Source organism: Pristiophorus japonicus, chromosome 18 (assembly GCF_044704955.1).
Source record: "Pristiophorus japonicus isolate sPriJap1 chromosome 18, sPriJap1.hap1, whole genome shotgun sequence".
In the NCBI taxonomy this organism is placed as follows: Eukaryota; Metazoa; Chordata; class Chondrichthyes; family Pristiophoridae; genus Pristiophorus; species Pristiophorus japonicus.
The window spans coordinates 32,855,241-32,881,462 of NC_091994.1; the positions used below are offsets into that span (position 1 = coordinate 32,855,241).

The window sequence follows — 26,222 nt, forward strand, 5'->3', positions numbered from 1 at the left end:
ATTTCAGCATAATTGGCCCAAAACTATCTGAAGATAATCATTCTACCGTTCCCCGCTAATGCACTTTGTACAGCCTAGTCATTATCCTTCACAAATATTGTGAGCAATAGAGGTTCCAGACCCTGTAAAATACCCACAGGGCAGTTCTGGGCACCTCACAGAAATAATATTATAGCTATGGAAAGAATGATATTGGGAATTAAAGGTTACATTATGAAGGAAGGCTAAAAAATGTGGCTTTTTTCATTGGAACAGAGAAAGTTAAGAGGAGTGTAATGTGGCTTTTCAATATTATGGGAGGTGTTGTAAAGGTAAATATAAAAGCTTATTTCAGTGTTGGTAAATTGCTATGGGCTAGACTCAGGATTATCACTGGAAGAAAGTTTTCACAATTATTAGAGCAAGGCATGCTTAATTACATGCTTAATTGAGGCAGACACCATAACTTGATTAAAAATTGAAAGGTGGATGTGCCTTCAGCTGCCTAAGCCCTAAGCTCTGGAACTCCCTCCCTAAACCTCTATGCCTCTCTACCTCTCTTTCCTTCTTTAAGACGCTCGTTAAAACCTATCTCTTTAAACAAGCTTTTGATCATCTGCCTTAATTTCTTCTGTGGCTCAGTGTCAAATTTATCTGTGTGTCTGTAATACTGTTGTGAAGTGCCTTGGGACTTTTTACTATGTTAAAGGCGCTATATTAATAAATAAATATTTGAAAAGGAAGGATATGAAAGGACACTGGGAAACTAGATTAGGGTAGGTAGTTTCTGTGGAAGAGCTGGCACCAGCACAAGCACGATGGGCTAAATGAACTTGGGCAGCTGTAATTTCTATCAGCATCCTTTGAAAATGCCAGTAAACTATATCTTAGTTATGTGCAGAGCAGTTTTAAAAATGAGCATCACTTTTAAAATTTTAATAACTGCTGTCCTGTAGTATCACATTGCTTTTCGGATGTCAAGGTTTGCTGTTTCCTTGCATGATGTTAATTCTCTGATAATAGAGCACATCTACAAAAAGGCACTGTTTGAAAAAACAGCATTAAATTATTGTTAAATTAGTTCAAGTGTTGCTCTTTTTGGCTGTAACTTTGGCGCTTGTTGATCCGTATAGGACTTAAGTAACTAGATCAAGAACGTATGTGAAATCTATGCTTCTATAGTTTCTTCTGGGTGGAATCTTATGCTGTCTTACCATGTGCTCAGCAGTCGTTGCACCATCGAAATAATTCTTCGATGTAGCACAACCAAATTCATTTGTACCGAATGTTGACTCCAGTCAAATGCTTTAAAAGCATGCTTGTAGTAGGGAATTAGGCTCTGTTGTTCTTGTTTCACTAATGGAACTGAAACACTGTTGTGTCCAAATCCCATCGAGCGCCTTTCGGGAGATACAGGGCTACAACCATGGAAGAAGAGCACCTCTTGCATTTTATGTGGGGGACTTGAAGTCCAGTTTAAAAGTTGGCTGAAAAAGATGATGCTCATGGATTCACAAATTAAAGTACACTCTTAGCCTTTCCTGTGCTCCAATCCAATATGTTGCACAGTTTATGTTCCTGTGTCATAGTAAATCCTTCAGCAGAATCTGCGTTAAGCTGGAACTGTATTGTAGAGGTAAGTATTTGGAACCAGACTAATGTATTATAATGCAGACTATGGTCACATGCACAACCTTATTCCACATCTCTACTTGGTCGTATGACCATTTACTTTGTGATATACACTGGTGAATTGCTTTGCAGTTACCATGAACCAGTTGTGCCTTTTGTTTGACTGCGACGTTGTGACAACCATGGAGGGGGAAGCTTCAATGCTGCAGATACTAGAGGGTTAAGTCTTCAGTTTCTGAACTCTAGTACAATAGCAATAACTCCCTCCCCTTTTCTGTTAGGCATCTTTTTGGAATTAAACTGCTATGCTGATGTTTAAACATCTTTCTAATCAGCGCAAGACACTATTGCTCAATTTCCTGTATTAATCTTACTGCTGCTTGCAGCTTTCATTTCCTTGTGAAATGTACCTGGCTAGAGGTTGTATGGATTGCTCAGAGATGCTTTTCTACCAGTAAAATTCATCACTCAGTGATGTGTTTTTTAAAAACTCTGAGAGTTACTCACCGTCCCTGTTTTGCTTTGTAGCAACACGATCTGCACCCGAACACTATTCAACAGAGGAGGGGTGACTGTTTTGGAACAGTTCTCCTTAACATTACAACACAGTGTAATTGCAGCTTTATTCAAAGCAGTATGCTTGAATAACAACAAAGCTGAGGTGATGTAAAATCAGTTGTTTGGTCTTGCAGGTCTTCCTAGTCAGAAGTCCAAGGAACAGCAGCGGAGCGTCCTACGTCCAGCTGTCCTGCAGCCACCACAGCAGAAGTCCTTTACACAAAACGGTAACTGGTTGGAACTGCGATTCCTCTTTGTACTGTATAATCTCTCAGAGGTATTGTTTCCAGTCTGCATATGCTATTAAAGCTGCATTCCGCTTACAATTTTCATCCAATTTAAATGTAATCCTCAAAATAAACCTTACCTGAAATATAAACTCAAATTCCGAGATGTTTGCTTTAATAAGCACAATTGTTTCATTGGTGTTTACATTGAGACCTATCAGTTGTGGGGCTTGACTAACTCTGAAATGTTCCATGTTCCCACCTCCACCCACGGTCAGCTGTGAACCCTCCCCCAAATTCTCCTTTTTGTACTTTTTTTTTTTCCCCTTCCCTTTCCCCACGCCCCCTCCTCCAGTTACTACATCCAAATCACTCTCCTGCAAATGACTGATTTTGCTGTAAGCACCAGTGAATCTTTCTCTTAAACAAAGGTAAGGATTATTTCTGAGAATCTTTCACTTTAAATTTTAAATTGTAAGGGAATGTACCTTTAATCTTCATGTACACAAAGACTGTTCATCTAGTCGACTCAAACAGCTGACACAATTTAAAGAGCACCTAGGGGAACCATACCCTTCACAAATCCAGGATTCAGATTTAAGCCACTGGAGAGTCTTCGTGAGCCACCATAAAGGAAATTTCGCCTAGGAACCAGGACCTAACCAGTGAGGCAATTATTATTGAACATGTGGGAAAGATTGGAACATCTAATAACAACACGAAGTGCAGGGCTCTGTATAATCAGCACTGTATTGTAATATGCACAAGAAAACCAGTGGATTGTGCTGCAGCTGTTGAATCGTGGATACTTGGTTATGGCCCTGTACAAGGGCTAGTGATGCATCATTTTCATCCATCCGCAAGCTCCATATGAAATGCTTGCTTTTCACAGATCGTGTGCACCGAACCCCTCCCTTAGCACATCCCTTTCACTGCCAGTACCTCATCCTGGACTTAAATGATCCTTGTGCTTGGGGTTTTCAATTCGCAGTAGGACAAGGGCAGCTGTTACTCCTGACTTGGCAGCAGTAACTGATGGAACAGACTCGGTACCCCTGCAGGGATTGAAAAAGAAGAAAAGCAACACCATGCAATAAAAAGGAAAGAGGATAAAAGGAATGGATAGAGAACATGTTTTTTAAAAAAAAGAAGAATTAAAGAATTAGAACAAGAGAAATCAATAGAATCAAATATAAATGGTAAAACAGGATCAAAAGGAAAAAGTAGAAATGAAAACCAGTAAAAGAAGTAATGAATTTGGGGAAGAAGTGAGAAAAAGTAGAGGGAAAAGCAGTGCTCAATGAAATGGAAGAATGAAGAGAGGAATTTGAATGCACTTCAGGCCATGCTATGGCATCTTGCTTCAGAATTTCAGAATTCTGTGGATCTTCCCACAATCAATCTCTCACCTTCTCTGTTGATGGCAACGCATTGCTACTAATCCAGCTCATGTTACAGTACAAGTTGCAACATTATAGAAATCCACAACAGTATAAAAACATGCATCTTTACATAAAGGAAGAGAAATATGACAGTCTGTTGATCTGGAGATGATAGACATTCATTGCATGGATCAGTACTGATTGTTATAAGTTAATTTTATGGTTTATGGCAAGGTTTTCATTTGTGTAGCATTTTGCCAATCCTTTGTAAGGATAACTTGCTGTTTCTTACATTTTTTTCTTGTTACCATCTCTGTAATTCTCCATTTGGTGGAGTAATGTGCAGTTATTTACACTTACAGAATTGAATCTGAATCTTAACAGATGTGTAACTCATTTTCTTGAAAAGTTGGAGAATATATTTATACATTGGAGAAGAATGGGACTTGTACACAGGAATGGGCTACTTGGATTAGGATTCTGTATAATAGTGCATGTTGAATGTGTTGTATAGAATGTTGTCCTTAGATCAAAAATTATGTATCCAGGAGTGGCATATATGGAAAAAAAATGATGTGTCATGATGTTACATATATAGGTACAAGAAAACTACATTGGGGATTGGCTGTGTATCTTGATGGGAAGTTATGTATTGAATTGTAGTTGGAGGTTCTTATCTATTTTTAATAACATAGCCTATGAACCATTGCTTAATTGGAAGCATTCAAAAGCTTCAGCCACACTTTTTAGAAAATTATTCCTGTAGTTCTTGCCTTTGGTGGACAAGAAACTCACTTGGAGCAGTGAAGCCGCAATGTGACCAACCATCTTTGTTTCCAGTTAGTATGATTCAGGTCCAGTCAAGAGTGGGCTCTGGATCTCCTGTATAGTGCACATTTCACGAAGCTCATTCAATTATAATTTCCCTTTGCACATATCCAGCAGATTCAGAAAGCTCCTGGCTGTTATCCATATAAATATTTCGATGTCAGTTTCCGGATCAGAAATGTTGGCACGAGGAAGATAAGCGTGCTTGAATGACATTGGTTTTACAAAGTTGATTGCTCATTGTCTTTGATGAGAAAAATACAAAATGTATTTCAAAACATTGAGTCACATTTGCAGTCCTAACAAACTCAACAATATGAATCAAAACCAATAAATGCTAATGCTAGTCTTGCTGAATGTATCTTCTCTGTTTTTTTTTCAATGGATGAAGTCTCTCCGGTTTCTGTGGTTTCAGGTATATATGTGTATGAATTGTTTTGCAGTATTCTCTTGTGGCAGCTCACGCTGCTATAGATTAAACTAATTATATCCTGTATACTTTAGCCTTTGCATTTTTGTGTGATTGAGCTATTTGTTTGAGAAATTGTAGAATCGGGGTGATGCTATTCAAAAATATATTTAAGATGGAGGTAGACGGATTTTTGAGAGATAAGGGTGTCCAGGGTTATGGGGAGCGGACGGGGAAGTGGAGTTGAGGCCAAGATCAGATCTGCGATGACCTTATTGAATGATGGAGCAGGCTCGAGGGGCTAGATGGCCTACTATGTTCTTGTGTTCTTAAAAGGATTTATAGAAATGGTTTGTAAAGAGTGTTACATAATTAGCTCATTAAATAATCATGCTGCCACTAGCTTTTCAAGGTAGAATCAAAGCTTTTCTTCAGAAACACACATACCGGTTAGGAAAGTTGCTGTGATGAAAAGGGCAGGATATTGATGCTGTTGAGTCTGGATTTCCAGGCAGTAATTTAGATAGTCATGGAGGTTTACAGGGAGAAAGAAAGTAAGAAAGACTTGCATTTATATAGCACCTTTCTCGACTCTACGATGTCCCAAAGTGCTTTATAGCCAATGAAGTACTTTTTGAAGTGTAGTCACTGTTTATGTAGAAACTACAGCACGGAAGGAGGCCGTTCAGCCCATTTTGTCTGTACTGGCTCTTCGCTAGAAAAATCAAAAAATAATTTCACTGCTCTGATCTTCCTCTGCTTTACTTATTTATCCACTTTTCCCCATATCTCTGCCTCAGCTACTATTTCTGTTAAGTATTCCATGTTTTCGCAATCCTCTGGAAAAAGAATAATTTTAATAAAAATGAATATCCATATTTTCTAAGTAATTTGAAGAGCACAACATCTGGGTGGAGAAAAGACAATTAATCCCATCAAAACTGCTTAATTGAAGGTCTGTGTGTGATTATTCCCCCACCATCTGTTGATCACCCACTTTAAAGAACACTTCCCTTACATCCCCTGAAAAAAATGTAATCAAGGCCATTAATATCTCAATAATGCTCATTACACCCTTGTCTACAGATCCAGCTCTCGTTTAAGGCTGTCAATATTGCCCCCGCCCACCCCACCCCTCCCCCCTCCCTTCCCCCAAACAGCTACCTTCTCTAGGAGTTCTACATGTTCATATCTGTCTGGGTCAGGAAAGTTTTTTTTTCTCATTTCTCACCTTACTTGAGGTGTGGGAATTTATCATTTATGTTCTCCAGTTCTGTGCTTGTTATCCAAGCAAAAGAGGTCGTTTACTTCAATATTTTTTATGCTTTTCATTATTTTCAAGTCCTGTATTATATCTCCCTCAATCTTTTCACCAGCGACCAACAAAAATGTTTAGTTGCTTGAGTCAGAACTTAGACCCATAAGGCCTGGCATCATCCCAGTCATTCTTCTCTGAACCCTTTCCAGTACATCTTCAGTCCATCCTTGTTCAGGTAGGGTGACCAGAACTGCAAATTCTTTCTTGTCATCTGGCTGTGTGCATGGATAATATCCAATTATAAATATTAATTACTAATACAAATTTTAAAATTTTTGATGAGTAATGAATCTCTCTTTGAAATTGTATTCTGAATATTAGCTTTCAAATTTATGTTTTTAATGGCCTATTTACTTTTATCTTAACTTTTAAGATATTCTTCCATGTCATCAACTTGACCCATTATGTTCTCCATTAAAACACTTCTGAAATGAGAAGATGCAATGTAAATTTATCACTAAACATTTGAACCCTTGAGCGTTAGTTAATAAGGAAGCCATTTATCTGTTGGCTTTTTAAAATTGCACAGCTAGATGAAGGTTTGCTTTGTCTGAAGGATAGCTCTTGGATTACAATTTGGCTTGCTTGGATAGATGAGAAATATCACCTACCCAAATTCTAAATGTCTTGACTTTCCCTGTATTTCCTCCTTGACAGTTCCACCCTCCAACTATAATCCTGCAGCTGGGAGTACAGAAAGGCTGCAGAACGACACGCTCCCGAATTGCTCACTAAATTTCCTTGGTACTGAGTATCCAGGACACTCTCAAAAGTGGGAGTCACAGAAGAAATACTGGGTAAATTCAACAAAGCTGTTATTGCCACCACTTGGAAATAGGAGCATGTAATATCAGAAAACCACCTGTGAAATGGTGACTCCTTCTGTCAGTTCAACATGCCAGGTTTTCAGCATAACTCAGTATTGATGTTAAACTGTGCTTCATAAACTGCAGAGATTGATGAAATCTTAAGTAACCAGAAAGGGTTGGACAGCAATGTAGGGGATTGCATGTGATTTATTTTGGTAAACAGGCAGAACCTGCTTTACCCTCCCATCCCCATTGTTGGTTGATATGGTTGATGTCATGTTGTAGGTTGTCTAGGTCAATTATTGTTTTATAGCTGCAGCAACTTCGAGGACGTTGAAAGAATTTAGAAATGGAGGATAAGATGTGACCTTACTAAATTGTTACTGAAAATTTTCTGCAGTAACAGATACCCAACCTTTGGTTAAAGCGCTTAAAGTATGACAATTGAGTCTGTGCAAGTAAATATCTTCTTTAACTGAGCATTTCTACAAGTATGTGCTATACTCCTCTCCTGTATTTCAAAAGATCCGTTTTGTTTACTGAATCCGATCTGGAGAGTTTGATCCTTAGCTCACTTTCTGTTGTGTGTGTCAAGATTCTGCCTTTTGAAATGGATGGGTGATTTGGAAATGCAGCGTTGAACATGCTGCATAACTCTAGGTCTTGTCTTCCAGTTATAGCCACTTCCTGATAACTGTCCTTATTCAAGTAACCCAAAGCCAGTACTGTATGAAAGCTGCACAATTGAATCTAATTGCAATCCTATTTATGTATATTCCAGTTGCCAGCAGTGGCACCAATGGTGTGAGCAAACAAAGCGACGAAGGTACCACAGCCTCTTCTGTAACTCTGAACAGCACATCAGACAAAGAGAATCCATCTATCAACAGTTCTACAGCCTCAATTAGTCATACGGTATGTAACACAGCTGGAAACAATTGGAATTTAATGAATTTGGAGCAAACGTCTTAACAACAATATAGATATGGTGTACATGATGAGCTTAGGAGCATTGTTTTTATGTCTTAAATGTTGACTGACCTGATAGCTCAAGTGAAGTTGAGACTGAATTATGGTTTTGTGTTAATTGTTATCTCATAGATCCTTGTGCATTTTTTTAATATTACCTATTGGCCATGTTAAATTTGTAGTTGCCTGGTCACATAGATTTGCCACCAAAGGAACAGGTAGTTGGTCTGCTCCCACAATCCTGCAGATGTCATCTATTGGCAGATAGGCGTATATAACATTTAACCTAGTGAGGATTCTTGCAGTTCTCACTCCCTGTTTGACATAGCTGAGATAGAAAAGTGGATGAGAGTTAAACGTGTATGATCCCACTCCATGCTGATATTACGTACACAAGTGTGTAATCTAATTGTAAGTGAACAGGGGACATGAGATTACTTTCTTCCCAAACAGCATTCCTTCCCACCCACCCACCCCCCACCCCCACCCCCACCCCCCAAGCGCACGCACACACGCACACATACATACACATCATCTATTTGTGTTTTCTAGCCAGGATCTGTGAATACTGATTAGGAATTCTTGCTGATTTACTCAGAAAAGATTAAGCCCATTATACCACGTTCACCATTTTCCTAGCTGAGTTTGGCAAATTCAGCACCTGACATTGAAACTAAAACCTTCCTGGTTGTATACTTCATTCAGTATTGCATCTTATTACAATTAAGATTTTTATTGAACCATTTTTCAACAATCTGTTAGTAGTTCTTGTTAGGTGCATTTTTCTTTGTCCAGAGTTATATAAATTTTGTACTCTTCCCTTGCATGTGCATGTCTATAGATTTAGCAATTATCCTAATTGGAGTGATCTGTGCAATAGAATTGGTAGAATAACAATGCAGATTAGGCTTTTAATGGCTGAAGTGACTAAAAATATGTATATACAATTAATTGGGGAAAATGATGTATAACAGAATTCAGTAGATATTGAGGTAACAATACTAATGAATAAAGACTAGAAAGGAATTCATTTATACTTTCCAATAACTTCTGAAGAACAGTTTCACTGTTCTTCTCTTTCAAACACTAAAGTTTTAATAATACCGCAACGACAATCCCCTTTTCCTCTTCTCTCTAGTATATGCTTATTGTCATTTGAAATTGAACAGTACAAATCATACGTTGCAAAGTCTACTTTGTTGAGCACAGTCTGAGAATTCAGAGATCAACTTCTGAGCTACAGCAAGTTCCTGTTCTTATCAAAAATCAAAACAAAGTACTGCAGATGCTGCAAATCTGAAACAGGAAATGTTGGTAACACTCAGCAAGTCAGGCAGCATCTGTTTTAAAAAAAAAAAAGGAAATTGTTTCAGGCACAGCCCTTCATCAGTTCTTATCAAATGAATATCCTTGACTGGACACCTAACATCAAATCATCCTTCATAAATAAATAAATAAATACCGTTAATAATGAAGTAATATGAAATTCAGTGAATCACATCTGGAAAGAGTCAACAGTGGTTAAAGATATACACTTGAAGCCTTAAAAGGAGCAGCATCGAGGCTGCATGGCACTCAGCACGGCCCCTACGTGTGAAGAAACACCAGCGGCAGGTCGGGGCCTTAAAAGGAGCAGTGTGCAGGCGGCATGCCACTGCAAGGTACAGCGCGAGCCGGTTCAGGAGGGCAATGACTTGGAGGAAGGCAACTGGATTGGATGTCACCATAATCCAGGTCGCTGATTGGAGCATGGACTGGAACAGCAGAGGAGCGGCGAGGTTGGGGTGAAGGAGCGGCGAGAGGTTGTAGAGCGACGTGATCGGGGCCCAGGAGAGGCGTGAGTTCGGGGTCCAGGAGAGACGAGGGCCCAGGGGCAGCACGAGCCAGCCTACACTACGATTAGTGTGCGCACTAGGTCTGTGCAGCAGAGCTGGTCTCCGATTGTCTTGGTTAATCCTTGCCACTAGACCAAGACCTAACTCTGTCAAGCCGTGAGTTGGCTGGTGTACAATGGCCACCACACGTTTAAAAAATCCACGCACAGGCATCCTCCACCCTTCAATATGTAGTTCGGGACCTGGAATATCAGGTCCCTCATTGTAACACCTGTGAACTTTTTGGTGTGGAAGCAAGTCATCCTCGCTACGAGGGACCGCCTAAGAAGAAGTCACTTGAAGCAGACTGACTAGTTCCAATAACAAGCATAATTTCTCATCTTAATTTAACATGCATTTTTGACTGTAAGTGCACCTTCATTTACATGTTGCCCATAGAAACAATGGATGTTATGAGGATCAGGAAATGGAAGTTGGTTATTACACTATAGCTGTCATTTGCAGTTATAGCAGCGCATCAATTTAATCGTGGAATTAAAGTATTTTTTCAGGATAACTTCAGGATATGAGAGCTGTGTTTAGTAACATAGGCTGGGGGTATTCATGAAGAATAAGTATTGACAATAAAAATGGTAATATTCAAACATATTGAGTGGGGCAAATACATACCTTGTGCAATAAAGGCAGGGAATTAATTCTCCAAAATGGATCAAAAATAATAATAGCAAATAGATTCAAGAAAAAAAATACAGAGCATTTAGAGAAAATGTAGAAGGTAACTATTGGGCACAAAATGAAATTATGCAGAAATTATTCATGTCAGAAGTAAAAATCGGAGCTCAATCTACTTCATGTTTGGGGTAGAACTTGGCAAATTGAAATCTGAGAGTGTTACAGGTGTAGACTCATCCTCTGTCATGTCCAAGCAATGTGCAATGGCAATAAACAAAGTGAATGGCATGCTGGAGTAGATGGCTAAATCAAATAACTTCCTATCTCAAAAGTCATGTGAAAACTGCATTGCCCTGGGCAGGCCACATCTGGAATACTATGTACATTTGTAGTTACCATGATATAAGGGGATCGTCAGCCCCTAGAAATAATGCAGCAGCTGATCCACAGTGCAAAAGAAAAGGACTGAGGAACAAATTAACAAACTGTGTCCTTTCAGCCTCTCAAAAAAAAAAATCAGAGAGCCAACTAAAGGTCTGTAAGATACTCAACAGTAAATTCATCATAATATGTTCATTTGTGCTGAAACAGCAGGAAAAGATGATGGGTTCAGGGCTGCAAAGAGTACATTTAGGCCAAACATCATGAAATAATTCCATAGAACGTTGATCAACAGCTGAAATGGATTTCCAGGAAGGGCAGTTGAGGCCAGACATTGGACTCATTTTAGGAAACAGCGCTAGATGCTGTCACGGCTGATTGCAGGATTGGTGTTCTGAAAGGATGAAATCAAATGAACTGAAGCATTGCCTTTATCTGAACCCACCTTGTGAACACTCCGACATCCTTTCCCTCACAAAAGATAATATGTTCACGAATTCCTACATTATAACGTCCATGTGAACCAACTGTTCTGTAACAATAGCTTGTTTGGTTTATCACTCATTGTTCTTTCCTGCTGGCCATATTATATGCACATATGGTTATGTTCCACTGTAACAGCAGCACATTTTGGTTATGTACTTTAAGGATGCAAAAGGATTTTGGTCAGAATAAGCAATAAACAATTGGGGTCTTTGATGTCCACACAGCACTGACACAATTATTTTTAACCACTAAGTACACCTTTCCTGTGGCATTAACGTGAAGCTCATGTAAACAATGCGGTGTCCCTCCCCTCAGTTATTCCCTTGGCTCAACACTCCTGTGGACCCCTGGGTATAATCAGGACTAGCCAAAACATAATTTGTGCACAGACCTGGGGGCTATTTCTGAGTGAAGTCCATTAATATTGTAGCTATGTTGCTACAAATGGATTTGTTGTTCATTAATACCCTGCTGTCCAAGCATTGTCTGTACCTGTAGTGCAAGAGTCCATTTTGCCTGATAAGATTTCTGTTTCTCCTCACTTACAGAATAGTCAAGGTACAACAGTTCAGACACATCTCTGTGACTTTTTTTCTATCTTGTGCTCTTAATGTTAGCTTTTATAATGTCAGTGCATAGATGACTGTTAATACTTTCAGCTTTTGCCAAATATTTTTCTTGTGCTCAACAGAAAAGACAATTCTCCTGAATGAATCTACAGAATGTACTTTATATGCATTGTGTAAGGGTTGACCAGAAACTGGCCACTGTAATAAACTGACTGAATTAGCGTTTAAGAATAAAAAATACTTTTGCAAAGTGCAACTTAGACTCTAAACTACAAAGCAGGTTTTTGAAAGTAAAAGACATGATCTATCCGTCCACCCCTTTCACCGAGACACCTTGTGTTCGACACTCTGCCACTCCATGTCAACTCTCAGGCTGTCAATACACATCCTGTAGACAAAGTGGTCTCTGGCCTGAGCCACACAGTAGATGGCAGACACAAATCTAATTCCGTGTATTCCTGACTACTTGACCTTAAATTCATTGTTTTCAGGATAAAGCAATAGTATGCATTGAGCAGTTTCTGTCGAGATGTAGGTACCAACGACATAGAGATAGGATAAAGAAAGAGGTTCTGCTGAGGGAGTATGAGCAGCTAGGGGCTAAATTAAAAAGCAAAACCACAAGGGTAATAATCTCTGGATTACTACATGAGCCACGAGCAAATTTGCATAGGGTAAATGATCAGAGAGATGAACACGTGGCGGCTCAAAGATTGGTATGGGAGAATTGGGTTTTGATTCATGGGGCACTGGCACCAGTACTGGGATAAGAGGGAGCTGTTCCATCGGAACAGACTTCACTTGAATCGGGCTGGGACCAGAGTCTTGGCGAATCGAATAACTAGGGCTGTAGATAGAGCTTTAAACAAAATGGTGGGGGGATCAGGTGAGCGGAAATTTAAAAAGTCAAAGAGCAAGGAGAAAGCAATAGTGCAGGGTAGCGATAGGGGTAATGATAACCAGAGTGTGACAGGAAGGGGCAGAGCGTATAAAAATAAGAGTGCATCAGAAAGTGGGGTCAGAGTAGGGAAAAATGGTAAAAAGACAAAATTAAAAGCTCTTTATCTGAATGCACGCAGCATTCGTAACAAAATAGATGAGTTGACGGCACAAATAGAAATAAATGGGTAAGATCTGACAGCCATTTCAGAGATGTGGCTGCAAGGTGACCAGGGCTGGGAACTGAATATTCAGGGGTATTTGCCATTTCGGAAAGATAGGCAGAAAGGAAAAGGAGGTGGGGCAGCTCTGTTAATAAAAGATGAGATCAGTGTAGTAGTGAGAAATGATATTGGCTCAGAAGATCAAGATGTAGAATCAGTTTGGATGGAGATAATAAATAATAAGGGAAAGAAGTCACTGGTGGGAGAAGTCTATAGGCCCCCAAACAGTAGCTACACTGTAGGACAGAGTATAAATCAAGAAATAATGGAGGCTTGCAAGAAAGGTATGGCAATAATCATGGGTGATTTTAATCTTATTGATTGGACAAATCAAATTGTCAAAGGTAGCCTTGAGGAAGAGTTCATAGAGTGTATTTGGGATGGTTTCCCAGAACAATATGTTGTGGAACCAACCAGGGAGCAGACTATTTTAGATTTGGTAATGTGTAATGAGACTGGATTAATTAATCTCATAGTAAAGGATCCTCTTGGGAAGAGTGATCATAGCATGGTAGAATTTCAAATTCAGTTTGAGGATGAGTAAGCTATGTCTCAAACTAGTGTCCTGAACATAAGTAAAGGCAATTACAAAGGTATGAAGGCAGAGTGGGCTAAAGTGGACTGGGAAAATAGATTAAAGAGTAAGACGGTAGATGAGCAATGGCAAAAATTTATGGAGATATTTCATAACTCTTAGCTAAGATATTTTCAGTGAAAAAGAAAGACTCCAAGAGAAGGATGAACCATCCGTAGCTAACTAACGAAGTAAAGGATGGTATCAAATTGAAAACAAAGGCATACAATGTTGCGAAGAACAGTGGAAGGCCAGAGGATTGGGAAATTTTTAGAAATCAGCAAAGGATGACTAAAACAAGATAAAGAGAGAGAAGATATCTTATGAGAGTAAACTAGCAAGAAATATAAAAACAAATAGTAAGAGCTTCTGCAGGTATATAAAAAGGAAGAGTAGCTAAAGTAAATGATGGTCACTTAGAGGATGAGACTGGAGAATTAATAATGGGAAACAGGGTAATGGCAGTGACTTTGAACAAATATTTTGTGTCGGTCTTCGGTCGAAGACACGAAAAGCATCCCAATAATTGATAATCAAGGAGCTATTGGGAGAGGGAACTTAAAACAATCACTATCGCTAAAGAAAAAGTACTAGGCAAACTAATGGGACTAAAGTTGGACAATTCCCCAGGACCTGACTGCTTGCATCCCAGGATCTTAAAAGAAGTGGCTGCAGAGAAAGACGATGCATTGATTGTAATCTTCCAAAATTCCTTGGTTTCTGGAGAAGTCCCAGCGGATTGGAAAACTGTAAATTTAACGCCCTTATTTAAGAAAGGAGGGAGACAGAAAGCAGGAAACTATAGACCAGTTAGTCTAACATCTATCACTAGGAAAATGCTGGAGTCCATTATTAAGGAAGTAGTAGCAGGACATTTAGAAAATCCTAATAGTCAAGCAGAGTCAGCATGGTTTTATGAAACGGAAATCATGTTTGATAAATTTGTCAGAGTTCTTTGAGGATGTAACAAGCAGGGTGGATAAAGGGGAACCAGTAGATACCGTGTGTTTTGATTTCCAGAAGGCATTCGATAAGGTGCCATGTAAAAGGTTACTGCACAAGTTAAGAGCTCACGTGGTTAGGGGTAATATATTAGCATGGATATCGGACTGGCTAATTAACAGAAAGAGAGAGTCGGGATGAATGGGTCATTTTCAGGTTGGCAAACTAACTAGTGCGGTGCTACAGGGATCCGTGCTGGGAGTTCAACTATTTACAATCTATATTAATGACTTGGATGAAGGAACCAAGTGTAATGTAGCCAAATTTGCTGATGGTACAAAGATAGGTGCGAAAGCAAGTTGTGAGGAGGACGCAAAGAATCTGCAAAGGGATATAGATAGGCTAAGTGAGTGGGCAAAAATTTGGCAGGTGGAGTATAATGTGGAAAAATGAGGTTATCCACTTTGGTAGGAAAAATAAAAAAGCAAATTATTATTTAAATGGGGCGAGATTACGAAATGCTGAGGTATAGAGGGATCTGGGGGTCCTTGTACATGAGACAAAAAGTTAGCATGCAGGTACAGCAAGTAATTAGGAAGGCAAATGAAATATTGGCCTTTATTACAAGGGGGATGGAGTATAAAAGTAGGGAAGTCCTTCTACAACTGTACAGGGCGTTGGTGAGACCACACCTGGAGTACTGCGTACAGTTCTGGTGGTCTCCTTTAAGGAGGGATATACTTGCATTGGAGGCAGTTCAGAGAAGGTTCACAAGGTTGATTCCTGAGATGAAAGGGTTGTCTTGTGAAGAAAGGTTGAACAGGTTGGACCTATACTCATTGGAGTTTCGAAGAATGAGAGGTGATCTTATTGAAACGTGAGGTAATAAAATGAGAGGTGATCTTATTCTGAGGGGACTTGACAGGATAGATGCAGAGAGGATGTTTCCCCTTGTAGGGTAATCTAGAACTAGGGGGCATAGTTTCAGAATAAGGTGTTGCCCATTTAAAACGGAAATGAGGAGGAATTTCTTTTCTGAGGGTTGTGAATCTTTGGACAAACTTGCACAAGTCTATGGGGCTTGGCACTTAACAGGACCTTCCAATATATTTTGCTGAACTTGTCATTCATGAGGTTTTCAACACCATTTGCAAGGATCTCGTCTGCAAGATTATCAACTTCTGTTGAGTTAATTAATTTGTGGTAATCTAATCAGAATTGAGCAGCCTTATTTTTCTGAGAATGAATATTACACAGGTGCTCGATAGGTCCTGCATTTTCCTCTGTTTACTATACAATGCGCTAAACAATTTGCTTGAAATCAGTGATGAAGAACTTGAATAATTTGTAAGTCGGTTTGGTCATTGACAATAGTCCAGGTATTCAGCATCCACAGAGTAACCTAAAGAGCAAGAATCCTGTCAATTATTGGGTTATCTCTCTACACACAGGCAAGAGGTAAAGTAATTTTTTATCCCAATCACGGGAGTTTTGATTACTGCCTACACTTCGTGTTCACTTTAGCGTGCTGTTGAACTTCTCGACCAGCCTGTTCGTCTGAAAATGGTATGAGGTACTCTAGAGTTTTCTTGTGTTGCACTACTCACACAATTGCATGACTAACTGTCGGATAATGTTATTAACCTGGTCAGATAGAATTGCTTAAGGAAATCTTGAAAGGTTGGCAATTACATCTGGTTTGTCTGATTCGAGTGCTGTTGTGTCTGGTATTCTGGTCGAAGAGTTCATCATTGTCGAGAAGTACCTGCATATTGTTGAGCCTGTATCTCTCTAGTTTCTCTCCCATCTTCCCTCATGTCCTCTCTGAACTCATCTCATCTATGAGCCCCACCTCCTGCTCCTGCGATCCCATTCTTACCAAACTGCTGACTACCCAATTTCCCTTCCAGGCCCTTGTGCTCGTTGACATTGTAAATGGTTCCCTCTTCAGGTACTATCCTCCACCCTTTCAAAACCGCCATCATCGCCCACTCTGTCCTTGCAAACTACTGCCCCATTTCCAACCGCTCTTTCTCTCCAAACTCTTGAAGGTGTTGTTATCTCACCAATCGTACCTGTCACTACCATGACTCTCTGTTTGAATCTCTTCAATCAAGTTTCTGCCCCTCCCACAATACCAGGTCCTAACCAAAATCACAAATGGCATTCTCTGTAACTGTGACCATGGTGCATTATCTTTCATCACCTGTCCCCAACCGTTTTTGACACGGCCGATTGCATCATCCATTTTCTGCTATCCACCGTGGTGGGACTTCTCACTTGGTTTCACTCATTCAATTGAAACCAGGGCATCTCCAGCAATTGCTTCTCTTCCCACCCCCACACCGTTGCCTCTGGAGTCCCCAAGGATCATAAGAACATAGGAATTGGGAGCAGGAGTAGGCCATTTGGCCCCTCGAGCCTACTCCGCTATTCAATAAGATCATGGCTGATCTTCGACCTCAACTCCACTTTCCCACCCGATCTCCATATCTCTTGATTCCCTTAAGAGTTCAAAAATCTATATATCTCAGCCTCGTATCTGCTCCATGATTCAGCATCCACAGCCCTTTGGGATAGAGAATTCCAAAGATTCACAACCCTCTGCATGAAGGGATCTATCCCTGAGCCCCCCTCTTCCTCATCATACATGCTGCACCTTAGGACAAAATCTGAAGACTTGAGGTTAGCTTCAATATGTATACCGACAATGCCCAGCATTACTTCTCCACCATCTGTCTCTACCTCTGTGTTGTCAAACTAGTCCTACATCCAGTAATCTTATGTTTAAATCCTTCTATCTCTAACCTCTTCCAGCCACCCCCCGCCCCCATCCAAAATTCTCTACTCCTCTGACTCTGCCCTTTTGTGCATTCCCTCTTTCCTCCTTTAAGAGCCCCTCTCTTTTAAGACCCTCTTTAAAACACATCTCTTCAACCAAGCATTTGGTTGCCCCTCCTTTCATCTCCTATATGGCTTGCATCCATTCTTTTATTTCCTCTCTGTGAAGTGTCTTGGGGACTTGTTTCTATATTAAAGGTGCTGTATAAATGCAAGTTATTGTCTTGAGGGGGGCCAAAAACGCTGGCTTTGGTTTTCCCAATATTCTGGTATCAGGAAATTTTGGTCCATTCAATGTCACATAGGTGGCCATGGCATTGAAGGAAATGGTGGGGAATTAGAGCTGAGTTTCATTAGTATACATATATTGCCTATGCATGATGTAATTAATAGCAGTATTTAGATGAGAAAAAGGAGGCAATAATTGATCCTTAAACTTCAGAGGTCACCATGCAGAGGAAGGAGAAGAACCCTTTGCTTAAAATGCACTGGGACAGTTAAGAATGGAACTGTACAGTCCCACAGAGCAGAACTACAATGGAGGAGGATGGCATATTCAACTGTGTCAGCTATGAAGTGCTTCAGGGCCTCCTCAGGATGTGAAAGACGCTAAATAAATGCAAGTTCATTTTTCTTTCTTTGAACACCTCAGAGGTCAAAAAGGATAAGTAGCGATGATGTGCCACAGTAGCTGTCACAGGATCCGTCTGTCTTTGACCAGGACAGGCTCTGATTTGACTAGGGTGGAACCTGAGTTGAAAGAGTTCAGTTATGGAAGAGGATGGTTCAGAGCTGGGAGGTGATGATGCATTCAAGGACCAAGAAAAGAAAGGGAGGTTGGAGATGGGCTTGGAGGAAACAGCTGGGTCATGGGTGGGTTTTTTTGAGGCAGGGGTGATGAAAGCAGTGTTAAGAGGGTGAGGACAGAACCTGAGCAAAGGGAGCTATTGACAACATTGTCAAGCACATGGTGTGATCAGGAGTTGGGTGGAGAGGGTGTTCATCATAGAATCATAGAAAATTACGACACAGAAGGAGGCCATTCGGTCCATTGTGTCCGTGCACTAGGTCCTTAGCCCTGTAGGTTACGCATCTTTAAGTGCTCATCCAAGTGCCTTTTAGATGTGATGAGGGTTTCTGCCTCTACCACTCTTTAGGCAGTGAGTTCCAGACTTCCAACACTCTCTGGGTAAAGAAATGTTTCCTTGTCTCCTGTCTTCTACCAACTACTTTAAATCTATGCCCCCTGGTTATTGAACCTCTGGTGTTGAAGGAGCAAGAGGTGGATCTCATGAAATAAATTAGTTTAGAAAGGGCAAGGAAATACAAAGAAGCTAGAAATCCATGAGCAACTCATGTTTGTCATTGAGAGACATGGGTGGAAGGGAACCTAAGGAGGTGCTTTGTTATGGAGAAAAGGAGTGCTTACTTGGCCTTGCTCTCCAGAATTATCCTTGAGTAGGAAGAGGATTTGGCTGTGGAAGGGAGGCGTGGTAAAGTTTAACATAGTCCAGCAAGATTTGATAGTGGGTGACAAAATCAGTCATGTGCCAGGTGCTTTCAAGTCTGTGGTACAAAAGGTGGTGGTGGAAGACAATGAGTAACTTGGTGGGGATTAAGATGTTGAGTAGGTGAACACCAACAGTGGTGCCGTGATTGACGGAGGGCCACAGGAGGGGGCGTTGAGAGCTGGGTGAGTTTTTCCCTTTTGGGTGGAGGATTTTAAGGTTGGAAGTAGGCAGGCAGATGTGAATTGGGGTGCAAGGCCACATAAAATGAGAACGGGTAGCTGTGGATGTGGGAAATGATGTAAACACTGAGTAGAGGAGGGCAGAGACATCAGGAGCCATGCAGTATGGGAAATTGAGGTAGAGGTTGAAGGTACTGAGGTTAAGTAGCCACTTAGTATGAAGGCAGGAGATCTCAACAAGGAAGTCACTATGGAATTTGAGAGAGCAGTAGCGAACTGAAGGAGGATCGGAAGATGATAATGAGCAAAAGGTGCTCACAGACTAGCAGGAGAAACCGAGATGAGATTTGATAGTCATTGACTGCAAGCCAAACTTCTGTCAGCTGCGAGATGTTTGTAAGATTCATCGACACAAGGTCATCTGGTGGTTGGTGGTACAAGGTTCTTGAGCAGGCAGGCAAACCATTGGAGAAGGCCCAAGGCCAGTTGGACAGTGTTGCGAGGCTGGCTGTGATTTGAGGAGAACTGGGGCTTTGCAGTTAGCATCTTCTGTCCTGATCACATGGGCTATGTCCCTTCTAACAGGATTTGGCATATTCCCCTTGATAGCAGCTGAGTCACTTAGCCCCATGCTTTCTTTACCTTCAGCTTTGGACCGTGTTCAGCCAACTTACTTGTTTCCTTCTTTGATTTCCTTCCTTGATTGGGGTATTTTGGTGATCTTGGTGCTGCTGGAGCATATGTTGGAGAAGTAACAGGAAGTCAGCAGCTACAGAAGTGTGTGCAGGTCAGCATCAGGGCAGGAGCCATGAAGTTGGAGGCTGAATGAAAAGCAGCTTGAGAGTTGATTCTGCAATGTCCTGGAGAGCAGAGGAGCAGAATCCATAAAGACAAAGTGGTAGCCGTAATCGTGGGAGGTACCACAGCCAAGCCAATCCTGTCCTTGTCCGATGACCACAAATGCACTTTCTAGCAAGTCACTGGATAATGATCAGGAGTGGGAACCCTGGCTGATTATTTTTTTCTCTCCTCCCTTGCCCAGGGGCGCTAAGGCCAATTGGAGCACCCCTACACCTGCTGCATCTGAGATCAGCTAACTCAGGATAGACCAGGGATCGAACCTGGGATCTTCTTGGTTGTATGGCTCAGTTCCACACTGGGCACTAGTTTACCAACTGAGCCATCGGTGGAGCCATATCTTGAACTTTGGTACGCAACTATTTGTATGTCGAGGTTGACCGAATAAGGAAGAATGTAACATTCCTTTGTCTGTTAATGTTTCTGTTTAAGTGCAGATTACATTTTTAGTGATAATGATAGCAGTAGACCTTTGAGGCGACCGCTCTTTCTGTTTGGCAAGGTGCCCCCGAAATGGGGATTGGAAAGTTTACTTTATATATAAATCCTGACTGCCTGGATATTTGGGTTGTTGAGATGGTGTGCAGAGTTCACTTAAAATGATTTCTCCACATTTCCAGGAGAATGCAAAATTAGCAGTCTCATCAGAGTCCAAGAGCAGCTGTGAAGTAGATGAGAATGAAGAGAAGGAGGATAGCCAAGAGCAGCCTGAGCAGCTTGTGGAACAGACGAACTTCGTGTTTGGGGAAAATCTTCGAGACAGAGTGAAGGTTCATGTTATTACAATATTGAAAAGTCTCCGTGTGCTGTTCAATGATCTTACAATCCCTACTGTAGTATGTGCTTGCTTTGAACAGTTGATCTTTGGGTTAATTGTAACTTGGTTAATCCAGTGCATAATCTGCTGTGTGATTAGCCGCTTGTAGCTTTTTTATATTTTAATGCGTGATAGGTGAAGAATAGTGGCAGTATACCCTTGGATGACGTAAACATGAGCAATATGTACCTAATGCTGTAACAATCTATTGAGAGCTTAGTGTATGGAAATGGAGCACGAGCCATGCCTGTGAAGAGTGAATTGAAGAAGGGCAGTAAGAAATTGGAAAAGTCGCAGTGAATGACACACAATGTTACTGTGTGAAATGGCTCTTCGTCATTGGATGGCAGCAAGGACGTTAATCATGAAAAGGAAGTTGAAACTGAGAAGTCAGAATAACTTGGAGAAATAAGTGACAATGAAGCAGTTAAAAAACAGATAGTTATCGTTGTAGGGAATTCAGTGATGAGCTTTGTGAATAGTGCTTTTGCTGCAGTGATGTCAGTAAAGTGGTGAGCTGTCTACCAGAACTAGCGTGCACCTGTAACAGGAGAGGGTGAATGAACTTGTGTGTTGTGTGTGAGAAGAACAGGTAGTGTAAAAATACTCAGAAGCTGAACAGAAATTTTAGACAGATGCTGGGATATTGAAAGAGAGAAGAGTTGTAAATTTCTGATTTCTGAACTATTTCCAGTCATTCCACGGATAAATAGATTACAGCAAAAATTAGGTTTAAATAAAGGCATCTGACTAAATGTAGGGGCATAGTATAGAAAGGAAGCAAAAAGAGAAATTAAGAAAGCAAAGACTGGAATTCAGCAGAGAAATAGCAAGGCCTTTTAAAAGGGCCCAAGATTTAAAAGTATTATCAAAGAAGGTTGCACACTTGGAGATGAAGGGGATCATCTTGTACTCGAGTGTGAAGGAATGGCAGTGTTGCTAAGTATGTATGAAAGTGGGATTGTAGGAATATCTGAGAAGGATTTTGAAGATACACAGCTATTCAAAGTAAATATTCAAAAGGAGACTCTATGGTTTGCATTCCGAAATGTTGAAATAGGCATTAACCATATTTTTCAACGGTCTTTAGAAATGGGAATTCTAGGAAAAGACTGGAGGGTGAAAATGTTACATTCTTGTTTAAGAAAGGGAGATGGGATAAGAGGAAGTTACAGGTCAAATAGATTTAACTTGGTGTGGGTAAATTTCTAGAATCCATAATACAGGATCAAATTAGGAATACTTAGAACGGCATGGGCTAAACTAACAGTCAGCATGGATTTGCAAAGACCAGGTGCTTGACCAATTTACTTTAATTTTTTGAGACAATCAGTGTATAGATAAAGGGAATGCAGTCCGTGGTTAATATATGGAGTTGCAAAGGTATTTAATAAAGTGTCATACAAGAGGCTTGTTACAAAAATTAAAGCATGTGGTATTGAAGGTTATGAGTAGTGCGATGGTTAGGACAGAAGCAAAGATTAGGAATGAGTGGATGTTTTGCAGATTGCCAGGATATAGGTAGTAGTGTGTCCCAGAGATCTGTGCTGTGCCTGGTTTCATTTTCTGTTTCATATATAAATGATGTGAACATGGGTACAAGAGGAATGATGATGATTTTACTGATAATAAATGTGGGGTTGGGAGGGAGGAGAGAAAACAGCGAGGAAGAATGCAGGAATTTGCAGTCGTACTCGGACAGGTTAGTGGAGTGGGCAGGTAATTGACAGAGGTAGAAAAGTATGAAGTCGTACATTTTGGATAAAGTGGTAAGATTCCTAACCGAGTGAAGGAACAGAAGGGTGCAGGTTCATAGATCTTTTCCGTTGGGAGTGTAGGTGGAAAGTATTGTGTTCCTAACACAGATGAGATTGCACACAGGGAGGTTAAAATAACAGTGACCTCAGTCTTTATCAAGACACTCTAGAGTGAGGAACAGGCATTAGGGGCCGGCTTGTATACAGTGCTCCCAAGGGATGCAGGGATCCCTTGGGACTTCAGGGGATGCACTCCCTGGTGGCGGAACATGGGAGTGCATGCTTTACAGATACACAACAGAAAGGGCCATAGAAAGCTAAATGAGGTTCTCAGTTTAATGCATGGGGGCTTGAACATTATAGTATGGAAGTGATGTTGGAGTTGTACAGACATTGATTAGGCCATCTTTGGCGTATCGCATGCAGTTCTGGACGCCCCACTGTAGGAAAGATATTAAAGCCACGGAAAGAGTACAGTGAAGGTTCAGTAGAATTATACCAGGGTGAGAGGTTATAGTTATGAAGAACTTGCTCAAAAAAATAGGACTTCTTATCCTTGGAATAAAGATGATTAATGGGGAAGATTATCAAAATAATGAAAGGATTTGAGAGGGCACGTGATGAAAGATTGTTTCTAGTGGTTGGCAAATTCGTAGCAAAGGAGCTTTATCTTTCGAAGAATGTAGGGGCAAGTTAGAAGAGATTTTTGCAGAGTTACTGCAGCATGGAATTCTTTACCACAGGTAAGTTACTGAGTCAGAGACAATAACATTTGAAAGGTAATGGGATAAATATTTGAAATGGAAGACTGTAAAAGTATGTAGAGAAACTGCAAGGAAATCGAGTAGATAACTCCAACTGAAGAACAAGAACTGGCACATGTGCGATGTGTCAAATGGCCTCCTTAATTGTAATTTTAATGATTTTGTGTTTTTAAAAAGCTGTAAATGCACAGCAAGTCTGTCAGCATCTGTAAAAGAAGAAACTGGAAGTTAAAAGAACTGAACAAAGCAAAAAGGAGAGGAGAGAAAGAGAATAACAGATAGAAAACAAGAATTTAAGTATTAACCCTTGTCAGAGATAAGATGATGAATTAATGGTCAGCAAACGTGTTTTTGAAACGCTGGAAAGAGGTGACAAGAATAAGATGGGAGACGAAGATCAGTTCAGTAAGATAAAATGAGAGGGTATTAAAAGAACAAAGGAGCATGAAAATATTATATTCAAACCTTAGCTATCGTCCCCATTTACTTAGAAGGGGATGCATTGCAGGCCTGTGAGTATCCGGGTAAAGGTAAAGCAAGTTGATGTTTCATATGTTGACCCTTTTTGTCAGAATGCAAAGCCTGCACTCAGAGTGTTGGGCTGTCTTTAACTTTTTTGTGTTTCTATGTTTTGAGTACTTGTAGTTTTTTTATTTTTGTGCATGTATCTTTCCTGTGCCTTTTTAATGACTCTCACGCCCTTTTGTTAAACTTGTTCAAATTCCAGAAATTTGTAGTAAAACCTCCACTGAGAAAGCGGACAAACAAGGAAATTTGCATCTTATACAATGCAACAGGCGTTATGGTACAGTACAGTCATAGCCAGGGTTGAGTTTCACACTTCATTCAGTAATGTATTAACATTATAATGATTCTGGAAAAATTGGGTCTATGCATCCCTTTGGCACAGGTGCGTGCCCATCCTTAGTGCATAGGTGGGCAATGCCGAACTTTGTGATGTGAGTCCTTCCCCCTAATTTAAATAGACTATAAGCACACGGAAAGCTTCACAGAAGGTTTGTCTTGTAAGCACACTGGGTAGGGGATGAAACATTTGGCAAAGCAGCAGCTAATAACAGACAGCAGCTCCTCATAAAAGAGAAAATTGTATTGGTGCTAGCAAAGTGAACTAATTGTTCACAGTGGCACAATAGAGACATGCGGGGAACACTGCTCCCTTTGCTGCTCGAGATTTGGAGGCCCTGTTACAGAAATGAACCGAAGAAGGGTGACTTATTATGGCTGATGGTCCCCTCCAGCAAAAACTCAGGTACCAGTTGCATGGAGAGAGGTTGCTGATTGAGCAAGACACTACCAATTTGAAAAGAGGAGGAGAGCAGGTAAATCAAGTAGTAAGTGACACCAAACACAAGTTTTAAAAGCCTTTAGATTCTAGGTGGAAGGTAAGTCTTGTTGTCAAATCAAATGAAGAATATTTTGCCCTTGACATTGTGCAGAGGAAAACTATGATGATGATTCTTGATATCTAAAAGTTAAATTATGAGGCAAGGTTAAGGAAATTAGCCTTGTTTTCTTTGAAGTGAGTTCGAGATAACTAAAATTTTCCCGATAATGAAGAGAACTGACAAAATTGCGCCTGGCAAGTATAAAGGAAGATCTTTTTGATTCAAAGTGTAATAGAATGTACAGCCATTCGGCTCAACAGGTCTATGCCGATGTTTATGCTCCACCCTCCTCCCATCCCGTTGAGAATTTTGATGGGAGGTTTCATTCAAGAAAGTAAATTGAGGGATATGGTGAGAAGGTGGGGTTCTAAGAAAAAGGGTGGGCTTGTTAGGATTTTCTGTTCCTAATTGTTTTTGCTCTTATAAAAGATGTTTCATAGAATATAATAGCGCAAGGTTAGTTATCAGTTTTGCATAGTAGTCATCAGCTTCTTCTGGAGTCCCCATAACTTAAATATTTGGAAAATGAAAATCACCTTGATTACATTTTTCTATCTATTATGGCATATTTACAATATGACACTTGGCAAGAGCTGAGTAGCAAGAGATGGGTAAAGGTAAGTGGTGGAGCATTGTATTGGAAACTTGTATCTCTGGTGTGCCATGTTCTATACCTATTATATACCTGATGTGTTGCAGATTGTGGAGGGCTGTGACATTTCAAGTGATGTGAAGGAAAGTTCTACGGATGGAGAAACATTGCCAGCAACCAACTACTTTCTCCAGTACATCAAGCAAAACACTGCAAAGTAAGTGGCTTAATCCATTTGAATATATAGAATCCACATTAGCCCACATCTTCCACCGAGGCATTCTGAATAGGCAGCATAGTGAAGTTCAAACTGGTAAAGTACTCGATATTTAAACAATATGCAGGGCTGTAAGGGACTACTGCTAACATACAGCTACTTCTGTTTAGAAATGAGGATTGGATGTTCTCACGGTGCTGCTTTACTGTTTGCTTGTCTGTGGACATTGGCAATGATCGGTCTTTGTCCCTGCAGTTTAAATGTGCCTCAATGATGTAGGGTGACCTCCTCTTATCACTCTACTGTACAATTTCAAAATTCTAACATCAGAATTCTCTTATCGTACCGTCCGAGTAATTATAATCATATTCTGCAATGATATTGCTGTAGACTCAAGTTTCAGTTCTACTTTTAATTGTAAACATCATGACTGTAATTAGTTTTTAAAACAGAATTATAGACTGGAGAATGAGGAAAAAACAATTGATATTAAACATCTGTAAACCACATCATCTAACCCAATCCAATTGTGTTTATGCTTCCACTT

At 40.3% G+C, this 26,222-nt stretch overlaps 1 protein-coding gene across 7 annotated transcripts in view; it reads left to right on the plus strand.

The window, feature by feature from the left end:
• Nucleotides 1-26,222, plus strand: part of ranbp3b (RAN binding protein 3b) — a 114,715-nt gene that overhangs the window by 66,582 nt on the left and 21,911 nt on the right. For 5 of the 7 annotated variants that reach the window (XM_070859841.1, XM_070859842.1, XM_070859844.1 and 2 more), the window contains 4 exons: nt 2,304-2,396; nt 7,924-8,057; nt 20,743-20,892; nt 25,566-25,675. In XM_070859841.1, coding sequence (XP_070715942.1) covers nt 2,304-2,396; nt 7,924-8,057; nt 20,743-20,892; nt 25,566-25,675 — 487 coding nt within the window. The remainder of the gene's footprint in view (nt 1-2,303; nt 2,397-7,923; nt 8,058-20,742; nt 20,893-25,565; nt 25,676-26,222) is intronic. The other 2 variants (XM_070859848.1, XM_070859845.1) reach the window with 2 other exon arrangements.